The sequence below is a fragment of the Esox lucius genome, chromosome 10, assembly GCF_011004845.1.
Source record: "Esox lucius isolate fEsoLuc1 chromosome 10, fEsoLuc1.pri, whole genome shotgun sequence".
NCBI classification, from domain to species: domain Eukaryota; kingdom Metazoa; phylum Chordata; class Actinopteri; order Esociformes; family Esocidae; genus Esox; species Esox lucius.
The window spans coordinates 6,960,819-6,986,522 of record NC_047578.1 but is presented as its reverse complement, the minus strand read 5'-3'; the positions used below and the strand labels follow the sequence as shown (position 1 = coordinate 6,986,522).

General features: G+C 44.9%; 1 protein-coding gene across 5 annotated transcripts in view; it reads left to right on the top strand.

The window, feature by feature from the left end:
• The window catches only part of csmd3b (CUB and Sushi multiple domains 3b), a 418,091-nt gene that overhangs the window by 240,495 nt on the left and 151,892 nt on the right, over positions 1-25,704 (top strand). For all 5 annotated transcript variants that reach the window (XM_034294760.1, XM_034294758.1, XM_034294759.1 and 2 more), the window contains 5 exons: positions 32-220; positions 5,369-5,485; positions 6,473-6,688; positions 8,807-8,995; positions 24,805-24,974. In XM_034294760.1, coding sequence (XP_034150651.1) covers positions 32-220; positions 5,369-5,485; positions 6,473-6,688; positions 8,807-8,995; positions 24,805-24,974 — 881 coding nt within the window. The remainder of the gene's footprint in view (positions 1-31; positions 221-5,368; positions 5,486-6,472; positions 6,689-8,806; positions 8,996-24,804; positions 24,975-25,704) is intronic.

Sequence of the window (25,704 nt, the reverse complement as noted above, 5' to 3'; positions counted from 1 at the left end):
TGTGTCCTTATAAATATTTCACATTTTTCAGGCGTTACGGTGGACACCTACTCCTGTCAGGACCCGGGCTTCCCGGTCAACGGTTTGCGTTATGGTCAGGACTTCACAATCGGTTCGACCGTGTCTTTCGGCTGTGACCCGGGATACAGGCTGAGCCACGAGGAACCACTGGTCTGTGAGAAGAACCACTGGTGGAGCCACCCTCTGCCTACATGTGATGGTAGGGACGAGTTCAACCTCACCAAGGAGTTTGTCAGCTCGCACCGATTCAAATTAATTCATGACTGTTCTGAGCAGCTGAAATACGTAAGGCAGGGACATCACCCAGGGACTTCACCCAGGGACTTCACCCAGGGACTTCACCCAGGGACTTCACCCAGGGACATCCAAGTGTTGCCGATGTCTGTGTTTGTTGACCAAGGCCGTGTCAGAATGATACCTGCCTGGCTACCAGATGTGTCCATGTTTCAGGGATTCGATTTGTAGAATTTTGATCTTGTCCAATGGACCCATCTCTGGCGCATTTTTCAGCCTATAGTTTCTTCTCATGTGTAACCAGGGGCCCTGGTAATCCCTTTTGGGAACCTCTGTGCTTAGCTCTAAATCAGGGTTCTCCAACCATGTTTCTGGAGAACTACCCCCTCTAGGTTTTATCTCCAACTCATTTCCTGGAGAACTACCTCCTGTAGGTTTTATCTCCAACCCTGTTTCTGGAGAACTATACCCCTGTTGGTTCTAACTCTGTGTTCCTGGATCAGTGAAGGAACAAATATGGAGTGAAAACATACAAGATGGTTTGTTAGTTCTCCAGGAGCAGAGCTTTGGTCTAGATTTACAGTATTTTACCTTCAGGCATTGATTTGTTAAATATTCTCTCACATGATGCCAAACCGCCTATTGACAAAACCACTGTGAGATTAAATTGTGTTTTTGTGCTGAGATATTTTACGCAGAAAAGTGGTCGCTACTCAAGCCAATGACAGTTCACGTGACGGAAGAACCAGCCCAGCGACTACGAGGCTGACAAAGCCTTTTAGCTTGATCGTCTCTCTCCGTGTTTTGATTTCACAGATCTATTTTATTTTCCAGGGAGTAAGCTAAACTGAGACAATGCAATTCAATGCCGGGCCATTAGTCTGTCTCAGCAGCCGAATCGCAGAGGCAATTTGCTGTGATGGGAACTGATCTCTTCCACAGATTAGGTATCCGCGGGCTCCATTCACCTGCACACTAGCATGTCATTCCACCTCTTTTGCCGCTTGTCGCTGAATGGGGGGGCTGGCGATCTGATAGGTGGAATGATGTAGATCCTACAAACAGGAAAACATATAACTACTACCAAGCCCCACTGAAATGCTGGAGTGTTGATATCCAAAGTTTCTCTTTGATATAGAGGGCAGGGCCGGGCAGGATAAAGTTCTGCATCACGTCCAGCTCGTTTCTTTTTCAAGGAAGAGGGCAGCGTGAGAATGAGAGAAACAAAAGAGAGAGATGGGAAGAGAGGGACAGGGAGCAGTGAGAGTGAGAAACAGAATAAGATCAATGTAGTTGTCCAGATTTCCCTGTAAGATAAGGTTTTGCATTAAGTGCTTACTGGTAGAGAAGGTGCTCATTTAATTATTGGAACAGCAGTACATCTGTCTAAGACAGATAAGTCTAAGTGCCTGTTGAGCAGAATGAGTGGAAGTTACGACCAGGAAGATAACAAGAGGGGTTTCACTGCCTCAGTCTCCCTTAAAAATGTGTTGATCACATCGGACAAAATATAACAAACTGACGAACATCATGCCTTGCCTTACAAGGAGACCTGCTCTTACATGGAGACCTGCTCTTACATGGAGACATACTCTTACATGGAGACCTACTCTCACATGAAGACATACTCTTACATGGAGACATACTCTTACATGGAGACATACTCTTACATGGAGACATACTCTTGATAAATGACTGCCATCGTACCCAAGAGCAAGGCACTAAACCCCCTTACTTGGTTCTCGGAGGTCCCGGCAGCACTGCCCCACTGTATGAGGCTCAGAACGGCATATGGCATCTCCCTTGTCAGGTTCAAGATCACTAGTCAGAGATTGTACAGCTCTGACCTATTAGTCGTATATCTAAAGAAGACAATGAAACACTGGAAACTGCGAACTGGTCTTAAGCGTTTAGTCAGAGAGCTCTGGTACTCACAAGCCCCCGGCTGAGTGCCGCTATGTTGGAGTTTACCCCAGTGGATGAGAGGGTCACCTCCCTACGCCTACGGGTTGTGGGGGGGGGATCTCTGACTGTTGTTTGTGCATATGCCCCGAACAGCAGTTCAGAGTACTTGGCCTTTTTGGAGACCCTGAATGGAGTCCTGTATGGGGCTCCAGTAGGGGACTCCATAATTCTGCTGGGGGACTTCAATGCACACGTGGGCAATGATGGAGACACCTGGAGAGGCGTGATCTGAACTCGAGTGGTCGTTTGTTGTTAGAGTTCTGTGCTAGTCATGGATTATCTATAACGAACACCATGTTTGAACATAAGGATGCTCATAAGTGTACGTGGTACCAGAGCACCCTAGGCCGAAGGTCCATGATTGATTTTTTGATTGTGTCATTGGATCTGAGACCGCATGTTTTGGACACTCGGGTAAAGAGAGTGGCGGAGCTGTCAACCAATCACAATCTTGTGGTGAGTTGGGTCAGGGGGTGGGGGAAGACTCTGGACAGACCGTAAAAACCCAAACGGGTAGTGCGGGTGAACTGGGAACATCTGGAGGAGGCCCCTGTCTGAAAGATCTTCAACTCACACATCCGGCTGAGCTTTTCTGGCATCCCTGTGGAGGTTGGGGGCATTGAACCTGAGTGGTCGATGTTCAAAACCTCTATTGCCGAAGCTGCGGCGGGGAGCTGTGGTCTAAAGGTCTTAGGTGCATCAAGGGGCGGTAACCCTCGAACACCCTGGTGGACACCGGTGGTCAGGGAAGCTGTCCAACTGAAGAAGGAGGCCTTCCGGGATATGTTATCCCGGAGGACTCCGGAGACGGTTGCAGTGTACCAACAGACCCGAAGGGCTGCGACCTCTGCTGTGAAAGAGGCAAAACAGCGGGTGTGGGAGGAGTTTGGGGAAGCCATGGAGAAGGACTTTCGGTCACCACCAAGGTGTTTCTGGAAAACCGTCCGCCACCTCAGGAGGGGAAAACAGGGAACTATCCAAGCTGTGTACAGTAAGGATGGGACACTGTTGACCTCAACTGAGGAGGTAATTTGGCGATGGAAGGAACACTTTGAGGAACTCCTAAATCCCACTTACACACCCTCTTTAGTGGAGGCAGAGCTGGAGGCTGATGGGGAAGCATCGTCAATCTCCATGGCAGAAGTCACTGAGGTAGTCAAACAACGAGATCCATCCCGAAATGTTGAAAGCTTTGGGTGTGGAGGGGATGTCTTGGATGACACGCCTCTTCAACATTGCGTGGAAGTCGGGGAAAGTGCCTAAGGAGTGGCGGATCAGCGTGGTGGTTCCCCTGTTCAAAAAGGGGGACCAGAGGGTGTGTGCCAATTACAGGGTTATCACACTTCTCAGCCTCCCTGGGAAAGTCTACTCAAAGGTACTGGAAAGGAGGGTTCGGCAGATAGTCAAACCTCAGATTGAAGAGGAACAATGCGGATTCCGTCCTGGTCGCGGAACAACCGACCATCTCTTTACTCTTGCAAGGATCCTGGAGGGGGCCTGGGAATATGCCCATCCAGTCTACATGTGTTTTGTGGATCTGGAGAAGGCATATGACCGGGTCCCCCGGGAGATACTGTGGGAGGTGCTGAGGGAGTATGGGGTGAGGAGGTCCCTTTTGAGGACTATCCAATCCCTGTACGTCCAAAGTGAGAGCTGTGTTCAGGTTCTCGGTAGTAAGTCGGACTCGTTCCAGGTGGGGGTTGGCCTCCGCCAGGGCTGCGCTTTGTCACCAATCCTGTTTGTAACTTTTATGGACAGGATATCGAGGCATAGTCGGGGTGGGGAGGGGTTGCAGTTCGGTGCCCTGGGGATCTCATCGCTGCTTTTTGCGGATGATGTGGTCCTGATGGCATCAACGGTCTGTGACCTTCAGCACTCACTGGACCGGTTCGCAACCGAGTGCGAAGCGGTTGGGATAAGGATTAGCACCTCTAAATCTGAGGCCATGGTTCTCAGCAGGAAACCGATGGAGTGCCTTCTCCGGGTAGGGAATGCGGCTTTACCCCAAGTTAAGGAGTTCAAGTATCTCGGGGACTTGTTCGCGAGTGAGGGGACAATGGAGCGGGAGATTGGCCGGAGAATCGGAGCAGCAGGGGTGGTATTGCATTCGCTTTACCGCACCGTTGTGACGAAAAGAGAGCTGAGCCGGAAGGCAAAGCTCTCGATATACAGGTACATTTTCCTTCCTACACTCACCTATGGTCATGAAGGCTGGGTCATGAACAAGATTGCGAGTACAAGCGGCTGAAAGGGGTTTTCTCAGAAGGGTGGCTGGCTTCTCCCTCAGGGATAGGGTGAGAAGCTCAGCCATCCGTGAGGAACTCGGAGTAGAGCCGCTGCTCCTTTGCGTCGAAAGGAGCCAGTTGAGGTAGTTCGGGCATCTGGTAAGGATGCCCCCAGGATGTCTCCCTAGGGAGGTGTTCCAGGCACGTCCAGCTAGGAGGAGACCTCAGGGTAGGCCCAGGACCAGGTGGAGAGATTATATTTCGACACTGGCCTGGGAACGCCTCGGGATCCCCAGTCAGAGCTGGCAAATGTGGCTCGGGAAAGGGAAGTTTGGGGTCCCCTGCTGGAGCTGCTGCCCCCGCGAACCGATACGGATAAGCGGATGAAGATGAAACAAAAATGTTATACCCGTCAGTAGACAACTCTGAATACTTGCTCGTCCCGCCCTGTCCTACTTCTCGTCCTTCGTATTGTTTACACATATGCTGAGACTGTTTTAATGTGACACCTGGGGCGGGTTGCCCTTTGCCTGACCTTTTTCTACTCTACAACATACATGGAAAACAGGAAACATATGTGAAGAAAACAAGAACAAGTATATGCAATTGTTTTAACACTCTTAACCACAGCTATGCTTATTCTAGACAGTTCATCAGGTCATTTTTACTTTTAGCAATGTTTTTACATAAAGCCAGCGAATAACAGGAAACAACATCGACATTTAGTAAATGAAAGTTTTGCACAAGCCTTTATCTATGGGTGACATTAATGTTCTCACAAAGGTTAATCAAAGGTTAGTCACGCAAGCACAATTCTATAGTAATATTGATAAATGTATACTATATTACAAATTTACCCAACATCCCTGTTTTCAGCAAAAGCCTGGACAAAAAAATAACTCCCCTCCCTGTTTGTCTGGCAGCGCTGTGCGGCGGGGATGTGCGAGGTCCCGGTGGCACTATACTGTCCCCCGGCTACCCTGAGATGTATCCCAGCTCACTCAACTGCACCTGGACTGTGGAGGTCAGCCACGGAAAAGGTAAGCCTGCGTTAGCTTAGACTTTACCCGTGAGCTCTTCCTATTGCTCAGCCACGACAAACGTAAACCGGGGGTTAGCTTAGCTTCCCTCCAGTTCTAGTCTTCAGCGGCCCAGGGGGCTTTCCGGTCGAGACCGAGACGCCCGTGACTGGTTTGTTAGCCAAGGCAGTTGGTGCAGAATAAATTCAATTTATAAATATTGAATAAATATTGAATCCTTCTTGGTAACTAAAGCTCTAATTCTATTTCTCCCTCCAGTCAAGTTAGTAATATACTCTATGTCTATAAACACAAAGTGCTCATGATACCAAAATCTTATTTAGAAAACTATGTGAGCAATCATAAACTTTTTTTTACATAGCTGGTCTGCCTGGAGACACACAAAATGTGATTTAATTAAGACAAAAACAGACCAACAATTCTTTAAAAAATGTTGATACGGTAGAACTATATATGAATTATAAATGACTGATGAATGGGCTCCTATTCCCTTTATCAGCAGTCCGGTAAAAGGCAGTGTAGGAATAGAACAGACATGAATGCTGATTCACAGTGGGTCTTCACCACAGCCTAGCCCATCTGTCTGTAATATCATTATAACACAAGGCCCTAGGTTGAGAATAATGAAAGTTCCTTGGAATTTTAATTTCCCATGGCTGTTAGGTTATTCAATATGGACGATCATTATGTTTCTCTGAATAATCACTCTCAATTGAAATGCAGTCCTCTCTTTTCCTTCCTTCCACCCAAAAGAGAAAAAGAAACCTTTTTTTTTTATTATTAACTGACCTCACCTTTGAATGTAATGAGATTAAGTCCACTCTCTCCCTCCACTTGACTTTTCTCCTCTCATATTAAGCCTTCATTTCAACTGAACTTGATAACTTCATCAGGGGAGGTTGACAGGTAGCTTGAACCGTGTTATTGGCTCTCCTGCCCCAGACCTGGCTTATTATTGGCTGAACACCTTTGTGTCTCTCCCAATAGGAGTCCAATTCACCTTCAACACCTTCCACCTGGAGGATCACCATGACTACCTGCTCATCACTGAGAACGGCAGCTTCATTCAGCCCCTGGCGCGACTCACTGGAAACGATCTTCCCATGCCCATTAACGCAGGGCTCTACGGAAACTTCAAGGCCCAGCTGCGCTTCATATCAGACTTTTCTATATCCTACGAAGGATTCAACATTACTTTTTCAGGTGAGAAACAAGTTTAAGTGCATGTGGAGAGTCTGAGAGAGTGTGTGTGTTTGTTAACAGGCCAATACAGAGCAATAATGTGGAGTGTTCGGACAGAGGCTTTGTTGTCGCCTTTGAGCATCTGTTCCATTCACCCGGAGCCGTGCATCTCCAAACTGTCTGACTGCAGGGGTCCAGACATGACAAGCATTTGGATATGGATTTAAAATGTAGACACTCTGTACCATACAAAGAATAATGAACATGTCATAAACTTTTCATGGTCATAATATCCTGTGGGGAGCTGACGTGACTGCCACGGGGAAGTATTCGACTGTACTCTGTCATGAAAGTGCAGTAGAAAGCAGAATCACCAGTATCACATCTTCATGTACAACTCTGGTTACCACCCCCTGAGTTGTACATGTGTCGTGATTCTAAAACCTTGCCTGGGGACCCCATCTTTATAATGTATTCCAGAGCTACCACACCTGAATCAGTTTGTTTGATTATCATGATTATCATGCCGTTGACTACTTGATTGACTACTTGATTCAGGTGAGCTAGTTCAGGGCCACAGTGACATTTTGAGACGGCTGGGGGCCCCTGTAGGTTTGAGAACCACTGGTAATAATCCCAGTTTCACGTGCCCCTGTGTTCCCTTCAGCGCACTGACATCTGCACCAGCTATTCCTGCCTCCCCCCAAAAACAAATTCAGTAACGGATTGTGAAAGTGGAGCTCCTTTCAGTTAACCCTTCCTGAAGTAGTTTTGGGGTCATACTCATAATTTTGGTGCCGCTTGGAAAGACTGTGTTACTTCAATCAAAACTGTCCTTCAGGATGTCATCCCATCTGAGTTCTTAAGTGGATTTATGTTGACGGCTTTGTTGAAGGCGTTTAAACAAACAAATAGGCATGACAGAGTTTTGATCCAGAGCCGTGGCGTTGATAAATAATTCACTGACGTTGGGTGCTTTTGACAGGCTGCTCCAGCTTCTCCCGGTTGTTAGTCTGAGTCATCAATCAATTAAGAGTTCCTTTTTATATTCTTCCTCACTTATTATTTGTAAATACATAATTTTTTGAATGTACTGCTGATGAAAACTTCAGTGATTTGAATATGAGAGACAAAGTTTTTTTGACGTGACATGAAGAATACCTAGCTGTCGAACAGCGTGCTAACACATGGATGTGACATGAAGAATACCCTGAATTCAAACACTGGCCAAATACATGGATGAGACATGATGAATACCTAGCTGTAAAACAGTGTGCTAACACATGGATGTGACATGAAGAATACCCTGAATTCAAACACTGGCCAAATACATGGATGAGACATGATGAATACCTAGCTGTAAAACAGTGTGCTAACACATGGATGTGACATGAAGAATACCCTGAATTCAAACACTGGCCAAATACATGGATGAGACATGATGAATACCTAGCTGTAAAACAGTGTGCTAACACATGGATGTGACATGAAGAATACCCTGAATTCAAACACTGGCCAAATACATGGATGAGACATGATGAATACCTAGCTGTAAAACAGTGTGCTAACACATGGATGTGACATGAAGAATACCCTGAATTCAAACACTGCGTTGATGGGCATCCATGTCACATGGATGTGACATGATGAATACCTAGCTGTCAAACAGCATGCTAACAAATGGATGTGCCATGAAGAATACCCTGAATTCAAACACTGGCCTAATACATGGCTGTGACATGAAGAATACCTATCTGTCAAACACTGACCTGACACAGATGTGAAGTGTACATAAGAAAATTCCTACACATAACTGGTAGAAATCTTCCCAAATGTCAACATATTCCCTGCTTTGTGCAGCATATGCTGGAGAAGTAATCCCATGTAAGGTTTCACGCTGCAAACAAACCCAGCTGATGTGAATGCGTATTGTCATTGGTTTTAGGTTTTAACTCCAACCCTCGTTCCTGGAGAAACACCCTCCTGTGCCAATAACATGATGAAATGACATTTGAAATGACATTCATAATCTCAGTGTTCCTCAGAGCACACTTTGGAATGTGCACTGAATTCAGTCAAACTCTCATTGGGTGTAACATTCAAGGAGTCTGAAGTGACCGTCTCCCACTGCTTGTTCAGAGTACAACTTGGAGCCGTGTGAAGACCCGGGAATGCCACGGTTTGGCCGGAGGAACGGCTACAGCTTCGGCATCGGTGACACGCTGACGTTTTCCTGCAACATGGGCTACCGCCTGGAAGGAGCGCCGGAGGTCATCTGCTTGGGAGGAGGGAGGCGCATGTGGAGCGCACCTCTGCCAAGGTGTGTGGGTACGTGTCCAGCTTTATTCATTTCTTCGACTTACGGCTGTTGTTAAAAATGCTTGCGGTTGTTTTGACTGGACCGAATGTACAGTACATGTGTGTTCAGTAGCTGCGGTCCTCTCTAGCGCTATGCAAACGTCGGAAAAACGTTTTTTGGTAACTGCAGTGATCCGTAGCGTTTTGTGACCGAGAAGATGATTAGTTCGACCCAATGAGCCGGATATGCCTTTGAAAGGAAATGGGGACCGATGGCAGCAGGGCTTTGATAGCTAGGAAGATGTTGACTCCTGCATGCTTAGTCTCAGCTGAGTGCCACCACGGACATTCATCTGACGAACTGGTGTCCAGCCAACGACTTGATTAGCTGAATCAGGGGCTTCGGTGCTTAGTTGGTAGGCTAGCCTGCAACCCTCTGTCTCTCCAGGAGTTGGAGGGGGGTTACTGATCTATAGTATAGTGATACCCCTGAAATTTCATGGCCACACGAAGATATACACACTGATACACTCTCACACTGATGCAGACACACACGAAAGCACCTACACACTGTGCACACAAGGATACACCACCACACGGATACAGACACACACGCACACACGCACGCACACTGATGCACATACACACTCACAGATACACACAGACACGCACCTTGGTTTAGTACTGCAGTATGTTTTTTTTCCCTTTCAAACAGTGCTTGAATCATTGCTATTGGATGTAGAGGAAATTATTCTTAAACATAGTAATGAACTATATAGTTTGATTTGACATCACAAAACCACTGGTGCTGGACATAGGGGAAAATACTGTTAGGTCCGGAAATATTTGGACCCTGACACAATTTTCATTGGCTCTGTACGCCACCACAATGGATTTGAAGTGAAACCACCGAGATGCACTTGAAGTGCAGACATTCAGTTTTAATTCAAGGAGCTCACAGCAGTTAAAACAGTTGGCTTCATCACCCTTCTAAATATCAGCATAACCTACAACATGCTGTGTTGCGTAATGTTGAAATATTGAGCACTTCTTCTCAGATAGCTTACTTACAAAAGTGAAAATCCAGGGTATTCAAATCTTACCCTACAAGGTTCGGAGCCTGCTGGTTTTCTGTTCTCATTGTTAATTGCAACAGGGTCTAAATAAGCCCCTGGGAGGGTTACAATGAGAGGGTTACAATAAGAGGGTTACAATAAGAGGGTTACAATAAAAAAATGACATGGAACTGGCTTCAAGGTCCGTATTCAAATACCCATGGTCTAAATAAAGGCACATCCTCTCAGATAACCTACTTTAAAGGCAACTGGTAGCCTAAATAGTTATAGGAGTAACAACATGTATGGAGCTAAAATGGAGAGAGCATGGAATAATTTTTATTGAGGCTGAAAAATTAATGTTGTATGCCCGGAGATGTGTTCTCAGTGAGTGATAAGTGGGAATATAGATTGATTAACTTTGTTCAAATATTGTGGCCTGTTCTTCGGGCACTAGGAGAACTGTGCTTTGGGCACATCTGGTAGAATTGGATTTTGACCCATCTCATAAATTATTCCAAAAAGTAAACCAGTTATTGTAACAGATAAAAGTAGTAGGTAAAGAGAGTATACAATTGCATTACAATTAACAAAGATATATTATACATATATTATACATATATTATACACATATATTATTATGTTATTGGCCTGGTTACTGCTGTCATAGGCTGCTATCACCAAGCAAGCTGGAATCAAATGAAAATAAAAGAGCTGTGGCACTTACCAGAAGACTGTAATTTGAAAATGATTACTGTTCAAAGTTACTTATGTGTCTGCGACACTTCCATAACAATCATACAGCATCTGAAGCCAGAACTAGAGGTTGAAATGTGATCTCCCTGTCACCTTATCCCCACACAAGGTTACTCCCGCTCTCCTTCACCTTTCAAACACGGGCCTTCCTGTTCCGACAGTACTTACCGCTGCGTCTTCCTGAGTACGACACCAGATGTTCGAGGGGAGTAGTGATTTACAATGCATGCTGTCATGTCGAGACGTTCCTGGATTGTATCTCTCAGTGCATTCTGCTGCGCGGCGCCAAGTAAAAGGAATCCATCTGCATCTCAACATCCATCAAATCCCAAGAAGTGTCCAAATAAGAAAGTATCTCATGGATTTTATCCACACATGCATATCGGCCCGGGCACTACCTACCGGCCATAAACGGATTAGCAATTATAATAATGGAGAACTTTTCAGCTTTTTTCTAAAGGAGCCAGACTTTTTTTTTCAAGACCAGGAAGGTCAGCAGTCATTTTTCATATTAATTTAAAAACCATAATTATGTGCATTTGTCAACTCCGTGTGTGCGTTCGGAGGCTCTTTCCCTGTGGTTTAACTGCATCGTGTTCGTAGCTGCCAGATCTCCAGTCTTCAGAGTGACTACAAAAAACAGGCCTCTAATCTCATTCCTATTTGGCAAAATGGCTTCATGTCTGCTTAGTACCAAGTACTTTGTTTGGGGGGTTGGGGGACAATTTGTTTACTAGGAGTTTAGCCTTTTATTATTAATACAATGAGCTGCATAGGATGGGGGGGGCTGAGGGGTGTTTGGAAGTATATTAAAAACCCAACTGTGACCAGACCTTCAGCAGATTGTTCGTTGTTCCAGTATTTGAATCACAGGCAGTAACAAAAGCTTTCAATTTCCCAGCCATCAATCACAGACATCCATATCTATATCCTCTCCAAAACAAACTAACTCCACTTCTAAATCAGAATAAATGTGTTTCGCACCCAACGTTATCTAATAGCAGTGTGATGTCACGGCATGTTAATAACCTAAGTGGGTGTTGGATAAGAAGCAGAAATATAAGACAAAGTATTAGACTCCAGCGCTTTCGCAGGCGGAAAGAGTGCTGCATTTTCCTTCTTCATTCGAACGGTACTCAGTTGAATCTCTGGCCACGGCAAAGTGGGCTTCCATTTCCAACCTTCTTCTTACGTGCCCGTTCATCACAGCGGATGGCGTTTATGAGGGACCCCAGATCCATCCCATGGGGGTGTGGTAACAGTGACGGGATGGCTTGTGAATGCATCTTTTTGTAGAAAGCGTGGGTGTGAGGTGCCTCCATTGGTTCCCTGTTGTCACTGGCACCTGACACATTCAAGAAGGGACGGGAACATGAGGTGGTTGGTCACGGTTGTGGCTACAGCAGCTGGCTTTGAAATGGATCACATTGGGCCGGGGTTCAACATAGACACATTCAATACTACTGTTTGGGTTGTGTGAGATAATTAACTGGATAATTGGATAATGGCTCTTTATAAGAGTCTTTATAACTTGGCAATAACCTCTGGAATAATGAAACAAAGGCCTGCGGTTCGCTTTTTAACCCCAAATTCATATCTTTTTAACTTAAGTTCCCTGCGGTTTCAAATGCACGCACGTAGGTGATATGTTGCCATTAAGGACACATAAAATGAATTGACAAAAAATGCTGTTCGGTGGTCATATTGGGCCTCATTCAAGAATCGTTTGCCATGACAACACAACAGATCAGGAAGTCAGTGACCAGTGTATGTTGTAAAGTATCGTTGGAATGAGTCAAGGTTAATCATTTAGTGTAAAAAGGTGATTAGCAAAGAACCAATACCTGTGATTAGCAAAGAACCCATACCTGTTTTAACAATACATTTTGACACTGGGAAGGTTTGTCACTTTCAGCAGCACTTTTCTAAAATCAAAATGGATGCCGTATATTTGTCACATTCCCAATATTTTAACTGGTCGTAGTTTGTGGTTTCTGTTCATCCTTGGACATCTGCTTGGACGTTTCTGCCCGGTGACAACATGGGGACCAGTGGTTGCCACTGCGAAACGTCTGCTGTTGCAACATGAAACATGCCACATAAAAAATATTCTCCAGATATTGGCATAGTTATCGATGTGACACAATTTGAACATGGCTCGGAGGGGGCTTGGTATCTCAGAATCAAGAGTTCAAGTTCAATAAACACTCTTTATGATCTCACACACAGACGTACACACACGCACACACACACACACACACACACGCACTGCCGTCGCGTGATTCAACCACTCATATGGTTTTATCAATTATTACAAATGGCCTCACACTTTTCACTTCCTGAAGAAGTCAAAGGCTTAATTGCTTGCTATAAAAGCAGTCCAGGGGAATATATTGGAAGATACTGCAGCAGACTATGAGGGTGTTAGTATGCCTAGCTCATTTTTATGGAGTTGTACCAGATACCCCGTATACAGTATCCCGCCCAGAGATGAAAATAATCATTAGCATACATATTAAAACAATATTTTGACTACACATCCGACTTGAATTTTGATACGTAGCTATGGTTATTTCTTCACAGGGAGGGGATATCCTTCCCTGCAGATTATTTTATGACTTTGAATGTGTTTCGCAGAGCAATCTATTCCCTACTTAGTGCATGATGTACCAAAAATACTAAATGTAGTGTCGTTTCTGAGCTTGGGGTGAGGATCAGGCCAGTGGGTTTAAAATGCAACAACGTTATATTGGGATCATCGATTTTATTGGGCACATCGACATATTGCATTCGAAAATAGTAATGAATTAAATTAAAATGTGGTGGCATATGAGAAGCAGCATGTAACCAACTGAGTGGTGGATGATTTGATGGATGATGACATTTTGTGACTGACTGGGATATGGATTATTTGATGGATGATGAGATGGTATGAATGACTGTGATAAGGATGACATGATGGATAATGCTAGGGCATGACTGACTGAGATATGGATGATTTGATGGAAGGATGATATGGCATTAATGACTGTGATATGGATGATTTGATGGATGATGATAGGGCATGAATGACTGTGATAAGGATGATTTGATGGATGATGATATGGCATGAATTACTTTGATAAGGAGGATTTGATGAATAATGATATGGTGTGACTGGCTGTGATAAGGAGAATTTGATGGATGATGGTAGGGCGTGACTGATATGGATGATCTGTTGGATGAAGATAGGGTGCGACAGGGACATAGTGTCTCTGTGATCAACACAGATACAGACACTTGATATCCAGCTGCTGGGATGAAGAGCCAGCCCAGAAGAGACCGTGGAGGGAGCGGAAAGAAAAAGAGAGGGAGGGAGGGACAGAAACAGAGAGAGCGGCAGTGAGATTGAGATAGGCATGGAGCAGTAGAGAGAGATAGAGGGAGGTAGAGACAGTAGAGAGAGATGGAGGGAGGTAGAGACAGTAGAGAGAGATGGAGGGAGGTAGAGACAGTAGAGATGGAGGGAGGTAGAGAGAGTAGAGAGAGATGGAGGGAGGTAGAGACAGTAGAGATGGAGGGAGGTAGAGACAGTAGAGATGGAGGGAGGTAGAGACAGTAGAGAGAGATGGAGGGAGGTAGAGACAGTAGAGAGATGGAGGGAGGTAGAGACAGTAGAGAGAGATGGAGGGAGGTAGAGACAGTAGAGAGAGATGGAGGGAGGTAGAGACAGTAGAGAGAGATGGAGGGAGGTAGAGACAGTAGAGAGATGGAGGGAGGTAGAGACAGTAGAGAGATGGAGGGAGGTAGAGACAGTAGAGAGAGATGGAGGGAGGTAGAGACAGTAGAGAGATGGAGGGAGGTAGAGACAGTAGAGAGATGGAGGGAGGTAGAGACAGTAGCGAGATAGAGGGAGGTAGAGACAGTAGAGAGAGATGGAGGAAGGTAGAGACAGTAGAGAGAGATGGAGGGAGGTAGAGACAGTAGAGAGATGGAGGGAGGTAGAGACAGTGGAGAGATGGAGGGAGGTAGAGACAGTAGAGAGATGGAGGGAGGTAGAGACAGTAGAGAGATGGAGGGAGGTAGAGACAGTAGAGAGATAGAGGGAGGTAGAGACAGTAGAGATGGAGGGAGGTAGAGACAGTGGAGAGATGGAGGGAGGTAGAGACAGTAGAGAGATAGAGGGAGGTAGAGACAGTAGAGATGGAGGGAGGTAGAGACAGTAGAGAGATGGAGGGAGGTAGAGACAGTAGCGTAACTGCTGAGTGGCTTGCAGTGTGGTGATGGTGATGGCTTATAGAGGATCGTGAGCACTTCATCTCCTAATGGCATCGCTTTATCATTGTCTGTAGACAGAGCGCCTCCCTCCCTCCTCTCTTTTTCTCTCTATCACTCCCTCTACCTCTCTGTCTGCCTGTCTCTATCCGTCTCACTCTCTTTTTTTAGCCATGTCTCTGTCTCTACCTTTCTATCTCGGCCTGTCTGTCTCATTCTCTCTCTCTTCCTTTATCCCTCTCTGTCTCTCTCTGTGTCTGTCGCACTCCCATGCATTCCAGTGCCCAATTAATTACCCTTCTGTCCTACAACAGCAGATGACTCTGCATGGCAGCCCATAGATCCTTGCGCGACACTGTAGCGTCCGTGCAGAGGGTGCCGGTCTGCGTGTGTCCACGCGCGCGCCTGTGCACGCGCGTGCACATCGGTGTGTGTCTGTGAGTGCGTGTTTGCATGTGTGAGTACGGGTGAGTGAACAGTGAGCAAATAAACGGAAGAGAAAAAACATTAACACAACGCACCTTATCTCTGGTTGCGCCAGCGGTGACAGCTCTACCCATATATCCCATGATCCTCCCCTTCAATTAGCTCTGTCCCGCTATTCCTTTAGACGCATGGCGTGTTTGCCATAATGGGACTGTCCCGTTATCTGCTCTTGACACTCCCAGAAGATAAGTGGAAGTTAATTTGCAGGCTGGGTTCCATACAACCCACTGTTCATGTAGTCCTGCTTCATGGGTCCTACTGGAATATAGTGTACTATTTAAGGACTAGGAGATATAGTTTACTATAGAAGGACTAGGGAATATAGAGTTCTATTTATAGAGACTAAGGAATATTGTGTACTGTATGTAGAAAGTAGGGGCTATAGTGTACTATAGAGGAACTGAGGAAAATAATGTACTATAATAGGGCTGGGCTAATATAGCAAGACTAGGGTAATGTAGTGGGACTAGGGTAATATGGTGGGACTAGGGTAATATAGCAGGACTAGGGTAATGTAGTGGGACTAAGGTAATATAGAGGGACTAGGATATTATAGTGGGACTAGGGTAATGTAGTGGGACTAGGGTTATATGGTGGTACTAGGGTAATATGATGGGACTAGGGTATTATAGTGGGTCTAGGGTAATATGGTGGGACTAAGGTAATATAGAGGGACTAGGATATTATAGTGGGACTAGGGTAATATGGCGGGACTAGGGTAATATGGTAGGAATAGGGTAATATGGTGGGACTAGGGTATTATAGTGGGACTAAGGTAATATAGAGCGACTAGGATATTATAGTGGGACTAGGGTAATATGGCGGGACTAGGGTAATATGGTAGGACTAGGGTAATATGGTGGGACTAGGGTATTATAGTGGGACTAGGGTAATATGGCAGGACTAGGGTAATATAGTGGGACTAGGGTAATATAGTGGGACTAAGGTAATAAAGTGGGACTAGGGTAATATGGTGGGACTAGGGTAATATAGTGGGACTAGGGTAATATGGCAGGACTACGGTAATATAATGGGACTAGATTAATATAGTGGGACTAGGGTAATATGGCAGGACTACGGTAATATAATGGGACTAGATTAATATAGTGGGACTAGGGTAATATGGCGGAACTAGGGTAATATGGTAGGAATAGGGTAATATGGTGGGACTAGGGTATTATAGTGGGACTAAGGTAATATAGAGGGACTAGGATATTATAGTGGGACTAGGGTAATATGGCGGGACTAGGGTAATATGGTAGGACTAGGGTAATATGGAGGGACTAGGTTATTATAGTGGGACTAGGGTAATATGGCGGGACTAGGGTAATATAGCGGGACTAGGATAATATAGTGGGACTAAGGTAATATAGTGGGACTAGGGTAATATGGTGGGACTAGGGTAATATAGTGGGACTAGGGTAATATGGCAGGACTAGGGTAATATAATGGGACTAGATTCATATAGTGGGACTAGGGTAACATGGCGGGACTAGGGTAATATGGCGGAACTAGGGTAATATAGTGGTACTAGGGTAATATAGTGGGACTAGGGTAATATAGTGGGACTAGGGTAATATGGTGGGACTAGGGTAATATGGTGGGACTAGGATAATATAGTGGTACTAGGGTAATATGGTGGGACTAGGGTAAGAGGATAGGCCAGAATGGACCTATAGACCTGGGGATACAGGATAGGCCAGAATGGACCTATAGATCTGGGGATAGAGGATAGGCCAGAATGGACCTATATACCTGGGGATACAGGATAGGCCTGAATGGACCTATAGACCTGGGGATACAGGATAGGCCTGAATGGACCTATAGACCTGGGGATACAGGATAGGCCTGAATGGACATATAGACCTGGGGATAGACGATAGACCAGAATGGACATATAGACCTGGGGATACAGGATAGGCCTGAATGAGCCTATGTTCAGCTTTTAATATGATCCCACACAGATTCACACATACCTACACACATGCATGCTACTATGCCGTATCGGCCAACCCACGAGCACGTAAAAGGGGGGGAGGGGCCAGAGCCTGTTGCTTTCCATTGTGGCGGACCTCATGTTCTGGGAGTGCTGTTTGCACATGCTCAGGCCCAGCTAGGACACCGTCGTACGTCGTGTCATCCACTGTTCTGCCAATCCCTCTTTGATACATTGATACAGTAGCACGGCACTCAACTAATCAGCGTAATCTGGTTAAATTGCATTAAGGGAAGGCGTTCCTCCCCTCTGCTTCATTTGAAATGTCAATAGTTTTCTGTTTCATATTCCATCAAGCCCGGTCAGGAGGCGCACGTCTGAGGTATTTCACTCTGATGATGTCAGCCTGGCTGTGTTTTATGAGGTCACTGTAGTGGAGTGCACCACCCCTCATTATTTTCCCTTTCTCTTTCCCTCCACTTCTCTCTGTCTGCCTTGTGCTCTGCCTCCCTCCCTTTACCTCTCTGTCTTCCTCTCTGTCTCTCTCTTTTTATTTCCCTTTACGTTCTCTCAGTCCTTTTTTCTACTTTGTCTCGCTCCTGCTCACTGTTTATCTCCCTCTCCCCCTCTGTTGCAACTAAGTAGTTTGCTTTTAATTTGGGGAGTAAATGGATGACAAAGGATTTCCATTGATTAACATTATGCACACAAAGAAATGATCTGGCTTAATCCTACTTTAATGCCATATCCAGGAGTCAAGCTGTGGGGATTTTGGAGAGAAGGGAGAAGAGGAGTGGAGATAGATATGTGTACTGTTTTTGACCGGGAAATAACGTTTAAGTATACAGGAAAACCATTAGAGTAGGCAAAAGATGCTCTGTTCAGGATATCTATGCTGTATACACATGAACCATATAATTTGACACGCTTTTTTTAACTTAAAAAACACAACTGCAAAATACAAAAACAACTTCAATTCAGCTCAAAGTTGGTCCTTTTGGGTCGGTCTGAGGCTTGTTGCAGTCTTTTGAGAAAACACTGTATTCAGTAGAGACATTTGTAATCAGTTTGTGTGTTTGTTTGCTGTTTGTCTGTGATTATATAAGGCCTCTTCGCACCTACTTACTGAAACACACTCTCACACACAAACAAGCACCCTCTCTCTCCCTCACCAAACGAAAAACAGCCGGCTGTGTGCAGAATTTGAATTGCACTCGAGATTTCAGTTTGTCTGATTATCTGTCTGGGTAATTTTAGCTTTTGACCCAAACCACGCTGCATTGCAGATTCATCAGATTCCTTTACCTCTCTGTTTTGTTTTGCTCGGATCACAAGGTCGTATTCCATCATAAAGCAATTTCAGGAACGTTTCGCCTGTGTCGTTCGCCGCTGCTTTTACAATAGATTTGTTTTACCACCCCCTTACTCCAATTTTCTAATGTGCTTGTTTCCTTGTTTACAATTGCAGCAGTTTCCTTCATTGTGCGGCTGCAATCCATTATAGACCATGGTGGTGCTACCTCAGATTTAGTGACTTGAGGGCCAGTCTCCGTGCAGGCTGCAGATGTTGTTCTCTGCCTACTTTAGAATGTAAGTAGCCTTGTCCAAGCCAAAATGACCCATAAGGCCGGAACCTTTCTGCTGTTGCTGTTGCCTGAGGCAGTTTGATTTACAAGCACGACCCCTGGACAGGGTGGCAGAGCCTTACACCCCAATCCATCTCTGTAATGCTGAACGCCAAGCAGATGAGCAGCGAGTCCGTTTCCTGGAGATGTGGAATAACCCAATCGGGGATTCAACCCCCAACATTTCAATCTCGGGGTAAACATCCGAAACACAAATCCACTGATTTGAACCATGTCAAACTCTGTCAAATCCAAGCAGTGTCAAACTCTAAACAGGTTGTTGCCAGACATAATGGTTTTCATTTTTGGGTCGTCGTTGCTTTAGGCCAGTGGTTTTTCAGCTCCTACATTACAAGATCCGGAGTTGAAATGCCCCTGCTTTAGGCCTTATCTTACCACGTACAGTGGATATAAAAAGTCTACACACCCCTGTTAAAATGCCAGGTTCTTAGGATGTAAAAGAATGAAACAAAGATAAATCATGTCAGAACTTTTTCCACCTTTAATATGACCTATAACGTGAACAATACAATTGAAAACAAACTGAAATCTTTGAGGAAAAAAAAACAAAAACTCACAATAACCTGGTTGCATAAGTGTGCACACCCTTAAACTAACACTTTTTTTTAACACTGTTGAAGCACCTTTTGATTTTATTACAGCACCCAATCTTTTTGGGTAGGAGTCTATTAGCATGGCACATCTTGACATGGCAATATTTTCCCACTCTTCTTTGCAAAAGCACTCCAAATCTGTCAGATTGCGAGGACATATCCTGTGCACAGCCCTCTTCAGATCACCCCACAGATTTTCAATTGGATTCAGGTCTGGGCTCTGGCTGGGCCATTCCAAAATGTTAATCATCATCTGGTGAAGCCATGCTTTTGTGGATTTGGATGTGTGCTTTGGGTTGTTGTCATGCTGAAAGGTGAACTTCATCTTCAGCTTTCTAATTTACGCCTGAAGGTTTTGTGCCAAAATTGCCTGGTATTTGGAAATGTTCATAATTCCCTCCACCCTGACTAAGGCCCCGGGTCCAACTGAAGTAAAACAGCCCCAAAACATGATGCTGCCACCTCCATGCTTCACTGTGGGTATGGTGTTCTTTGGGTGATGTGCACTGTTTTTGCGCCAAACATACCTTTTGGAATTATATTCAACCTTGGTTTCATCAGACCATAACACATTTTCCCACGTGCTTTTGGGAGACTTGATGTTTGTTTTTGCAAACTTCAGCTGGGCTTGGATCTTTTTCTTTGTAAGAAAAGACTTCCGGCTTGCCACCCTACCCCATAGCCCATTCATATGAAGAATATGGAAGATTGTTGTCACATGTAGAACACAGCCAGTACTTGCCAGTAATTCCTGCAGTTCCTTTATTATTGTTGCTGTAGGCCTCTTGGAAGCCTCCATGACCAGTTTTCGTCTCATCTTTTCATCAATTTTGGAGGGACGTCCAGTTCTTGGTAATGTCTTTGTTGTGCTATATTTTCTCCACTTGATGATAACTGTCTTTACTGTGTTCCATGGCATATCTAATGCTTTGCAAATTCTTTTGTACCCTTCTCCTGACTGATATCTTTTAACAATGAGATCCCTCTGATGCTTTGGAAGCTCTCTGCGGACCATGTTTTTTTCTCTGAGATGCAACTAAGAAAATACTAGAACAGCTGAACTTTATTTGTGATTAATTTGTGATTAATCACTTAGCAGTCACTTAGCAGACCTACCGGCTTCTGATCTTTCTTTCTCTATATATATACACAGTATCTCTCAATATCCTTCAGTCAGTCTCTCCATCTCTGTGTCTGTTCCAGACCACATTATAATAGGTAAAACAAAAAGTAATACTGAATGATCGCTAATAATTAACTGGACAGTAGAGTAAGAAATCAAGGAGGGCACTAATGAACTATTGAGAAAGACAACAGATGGTTTTGTGTTGTCCTGGTTCGTCTTTTCACAGACCATGTCTAAGAGTGTGTCAGAAAGTTACTAATTTTGCCTCTTATTTAGCACAATCTTTGTTGTCCCATAACATTCGGAACTTTTCTGCACTTTTTGTACTATTGGACTTTTTTTATGTTGGGGAACAAAATGTCCTATTGGCCTGCATAGCTTTCTCTCTCTCTCTCTCTCTCTCTCTCTCTTTCTCTGTGTGTTGGAGAAAATGCAGGCTGACCTCTCTTTGAGGGCTCTCCATCTCTCTCTCAATCTCTCAATCGCTCCATCCCCCTCTTTCTCCGTCTCTCTCTGTCTTTCTCTCTCCATCTCTTTCTCTCTCTCTGCTGTTCCTCCGGTATAGCAGCAAACAAATGCTCAAGGGACAAGAGAAATAGCTTCAGTCACGATAAAGGACAGGATGCTTTGTGTGGCTGGCCAAAAGAAACCTGCCTCCGCTCCCTTTAGGACCTATAATTAGCTGCATTCTCAGAACCATTTCAGGCAGATATTCATGCCCCCTTCCCCACTACACACATATACACACACAGATACACATACACACACACACACACACACTCTCTCTCACAAACAAACACTCACACACAAACACACACAACCTTCACAAGCACATACTGTAACCATGGTACTTAGCATTTCCAATAACCTTGCCTTCATGTTCCAGACATTGATCCGCTTCAGCAGGAAGACAAACACAAAGAATGACCATTCTTAAATTAAATTTTTCCTCTTTACCTTCGGGTCATTTAGCTGACATACAGCATGTGGGCATCCTGGTGCCTGAGCTCTGTTGCCAACTTGTCCTGTGTAGTAAAGGTGGCTGTGAGACAAAATCTGGATTTATCTCCTGACGCTCTTCCTTTGCTCATCTGACTGGGAGGCGCGCGGGGCCAAGCCAAGTCTGTAGTGCTGCTGCTCTGCTAAAGGGATGTATTGTCCACATCCCTGTTGATCGTGATGAAGGGACCTTTCACTGAAATGTAAATGAGTACGGAGGTCGTTGAGGTATCGTTCTTACGGTATGTTCACCGGAGACGCCGTGTTTCACTGCATTTACACTCATCAGACGGTTTACTCTGCTGAGGAATTCCGATGGTCACTAACATGAACTGTGAACAGTTGACCAGAGTCATGGCACGGACAAGCCTGTGGAAAGTCTCTGTCTGCCTCTGCCCCCCCCCAGAGCCCTGTCGCCCTGTAGGCCTTGGCCAGGGACCGGTGTGGTATTTGGGACACGTGCAGCCTGCTGGACAGGCCAGATTAAAGCCTATAACACTGATACCTGCTATCTGCCAGCTCCTTCTTCTCAGATGCTCTGCTTCTCCCAGTCTGTCTGCCACGCTCCACTGACTCTTCTAATGGCAAAGGGGCTGGGAGCTATCACACTCACACACACAGACATACACACACACAGACATAGACTTACACAAAGACACACCAGTGGACTAACGCACAAACACACACACAATGACACACCCCCCCCCCACACACACACACACACACACCAAAATACACAGAAGACTACAGTAGACTAACACAAATTCACAAATATACAGACTTACAAACACTGACACAGATGTGCACTAACACACACACACAGTGAAATTGTTGTACACCCCCCCCCCCCCCACACACACACACACACACACAGACATAGAAGTAAAGTAACACACGCATACAAATATAGACTTGCACAAACATACAGACACAGAAGTGGATTAACCCACACAAACACAAAAGTGGGCTAACACACACGTCTTACACACAGACACACACACACACACACACACACACACAGCTCGCTATCTCCCACGCGCACCCCTCTGTCTCTGCCCTCTGCTCTGGTTGTGTTAGATCTCGTGGTTCCTAGAGCCACCTTGTCCCTGACCCCTCTTCTCTCTAAGCAGCAAGGATGGGCTTTCCAGCTAATCTGATGCACCCTCCCCTGTGCCCACTGTCACGGGGTCCTCAGCCTCACGGAGCAGGGCTGGCTTTAAACTGCCTGTCACGGCGTATCGCGCCGCGCCGATCAGACCCGACCGGGGACTTGGCTCCGGGGAGAGGAGACTGTCTGCGGCAGAAGGAAATTACTTCAGACACCAAAGAGCAGAGAGTCGCATCCGAGATGCCGCTGCCGTCTCTGTGCCATGTGAGCGGCATCCTGTCCATTGGCCGCTGGTGGAGATGTGGAGCTCTCACAACATTACCAGGGCACTTCCTGAGCCTGTCTGAGTGCCTGGAAGTCAGTGTCAGCCATGTCTGACTCAAACCTTTAAGACATTAAAGCAAAGAATTCACACAAAGCAAGATGTCGCACATGCATACATTCACACGCATGCGCACGCGCATGCACTCTCACACACTCGTCTCCCAACATTGTCCTGTGCACTTACTTTTAAGAGCAGTCTGTTTTTAATGTGATGTATCTAATTTGCACTGAGAGATTTGGACTGAAGTTCAGCCTCTAGGGGTCAGGAGCTCTTTACTCAAATTAGTTTTTTTTTAATCTTGCCAGACACACACGCACATACACACATTTTAAGAATCTATTCCTGAGGGGACAGCAATATATTCCCATTTAAATACTGTCTTTTCAGTTAAATCTAACTAACCCAAAGCCTTTACACCTAACCAATAACGCCTAACCCTAAAACTTACAACTACCCCTAACCCTTTACACATAAGCAATAACGCCTAACATTAAAAATAACCACTACCCCTAACCCGTTACACATAACCAATAACGCCTAACGTTAAAAATAAGCACTACCCCTAACCCGTTACACATAACCAATAACGCCTAACCCTAAATATTAACTCTAACCCCTAACACATAACAAGTAAGACCTACCCCTAATTCTAACCCTGGGCTAAAATTGACATTTTTTGCCTATATGTAACCCTTGAACTGGAGATAGTATGTTTCCTTAAGGCCTGTACAAATTTCCTTGTTTTCAATATTATTTTGGAGATTTATAGTTCACACCAAGTTAATATCACGCAGCGGTGTAGAATAATGATGAAGTGTAGTCTGAGGGGAGAAAGTTTTTGTCTCCAACACAAATTCACATTGTTCCTGACACATGTTTCTGGAAGAGGGAGGGGAAGTGTGATGGTAATTTTCTAAATGGATGTCGTAACTGTTGTGATTTATTAAAAATATGACACTGGTAATATCGTCATAACGTCTCGTAGCTGCAAGTGAAACGGCTAAAGGGACGTTAAATAAATCAGACAGGCCTCTGCTCTGCCTGCTTTATAAGCCACCAGCTATCACTCCTCGTCTGCAAAAGGCATGATGGGTACTAATACATCTGGTTTGACTGTTTGTTGTTCCATTAACTCTGCGTTTGATGATCATTGTTTACTGTTAGAGCCGAAAGCTCCCATCCCAGGCCAAGCAACGTAAATTATACAACCCAGGAAGCTGACGTGACTCAGGTCCAATCCCAGATACCCTTCCGAGCTCTCTTGGTCTTTTACGTCTTTGGTTATGATCAGCCACAAAATGTGAGGCAGGAAGCAGAACAGCGAGAGGGAGTTTTATTTCATTTATAGCCAAGAAATGTCCATGGCGGTGAACTATTATGGAAAGACGCATAATCAAATGTGGTGTTATATACAGTATGAACTTAGAACAACATTTATGTAAAATGCCATTTTAAATTATTTGCGTTACCCTGCACCATCGACTCCCTTTGCACGTTCCAATGGACTTGTTTTTTCTTTCTCTCTCCTCCATGTTTCCCTCTCTCCATCTTGTAGCGGAGTGTGGCTCGTCAGTCATAAACAACGAAGGCATCATGTTGTCTCCGAACTACCCAATGAACTACGAGAACAACCACGAATGCATCTACAGCATCCAGGTGCAGGCTGGGAAAGGAATCAACATCTCTGCCAGGACTTTCCACCTGGCCCAGGGGGACATTCTCAAGGTACTGAGCTCTGTCTGTTGGTCTCCTGGACCGGATGTAAAAAAAAAAAATCAGTGAGGGTCAAGTTTGACAATATCTTCCTAATACTCCTTGAATGCTCAGTCAATAACCAGTGACCTGGGGTGGTCCAGTGGTCTGGGCTGCCTGCAAACATATCATGGCAACATGGGTTTGACTCTGGCCCACAGCTTAATGGCCTGACTAATTTCACTAAGGAAAAAAAATACATTAATTTAAACGTAATCCTGTGTCTGTGACGATTGTCCAGAGATGTCTGTTTTTTTTATCTAAATGGAGCGATCATGACCAGTTCTAGCTTAATCCTTGAAATGGATTAAGATAGATCATCCTTGACATGATCATGAAATTGTTCTATGCCCCGGTCTCACACCAGACTGATATATTTTTTGAATGCATTAGTCAGATTACGCAGCTGTATATTAACCAATAACTCAAGAATTTGAGGTCAGACAATTTAGACATGGGAATAATTATTATTTATGTACTGGCAACACATGGATGGTTTTCTGTACTTTAGGAATTATGCCAGACATGTTTGTTTGATTAAAATACAGCTCTGGAAAAAATCAAGAGACCACTGCACCTTTTTCTTTCGAAAAGGAAGGTTTTAAGTGAGGAACAGAAGGGTTAAAATCAAGAGACCACTGCAAATTGAACACTTCTGTTCCTCACTCAAAACATTCCTTTTCATCTTTTTTGGAAAGGAAAG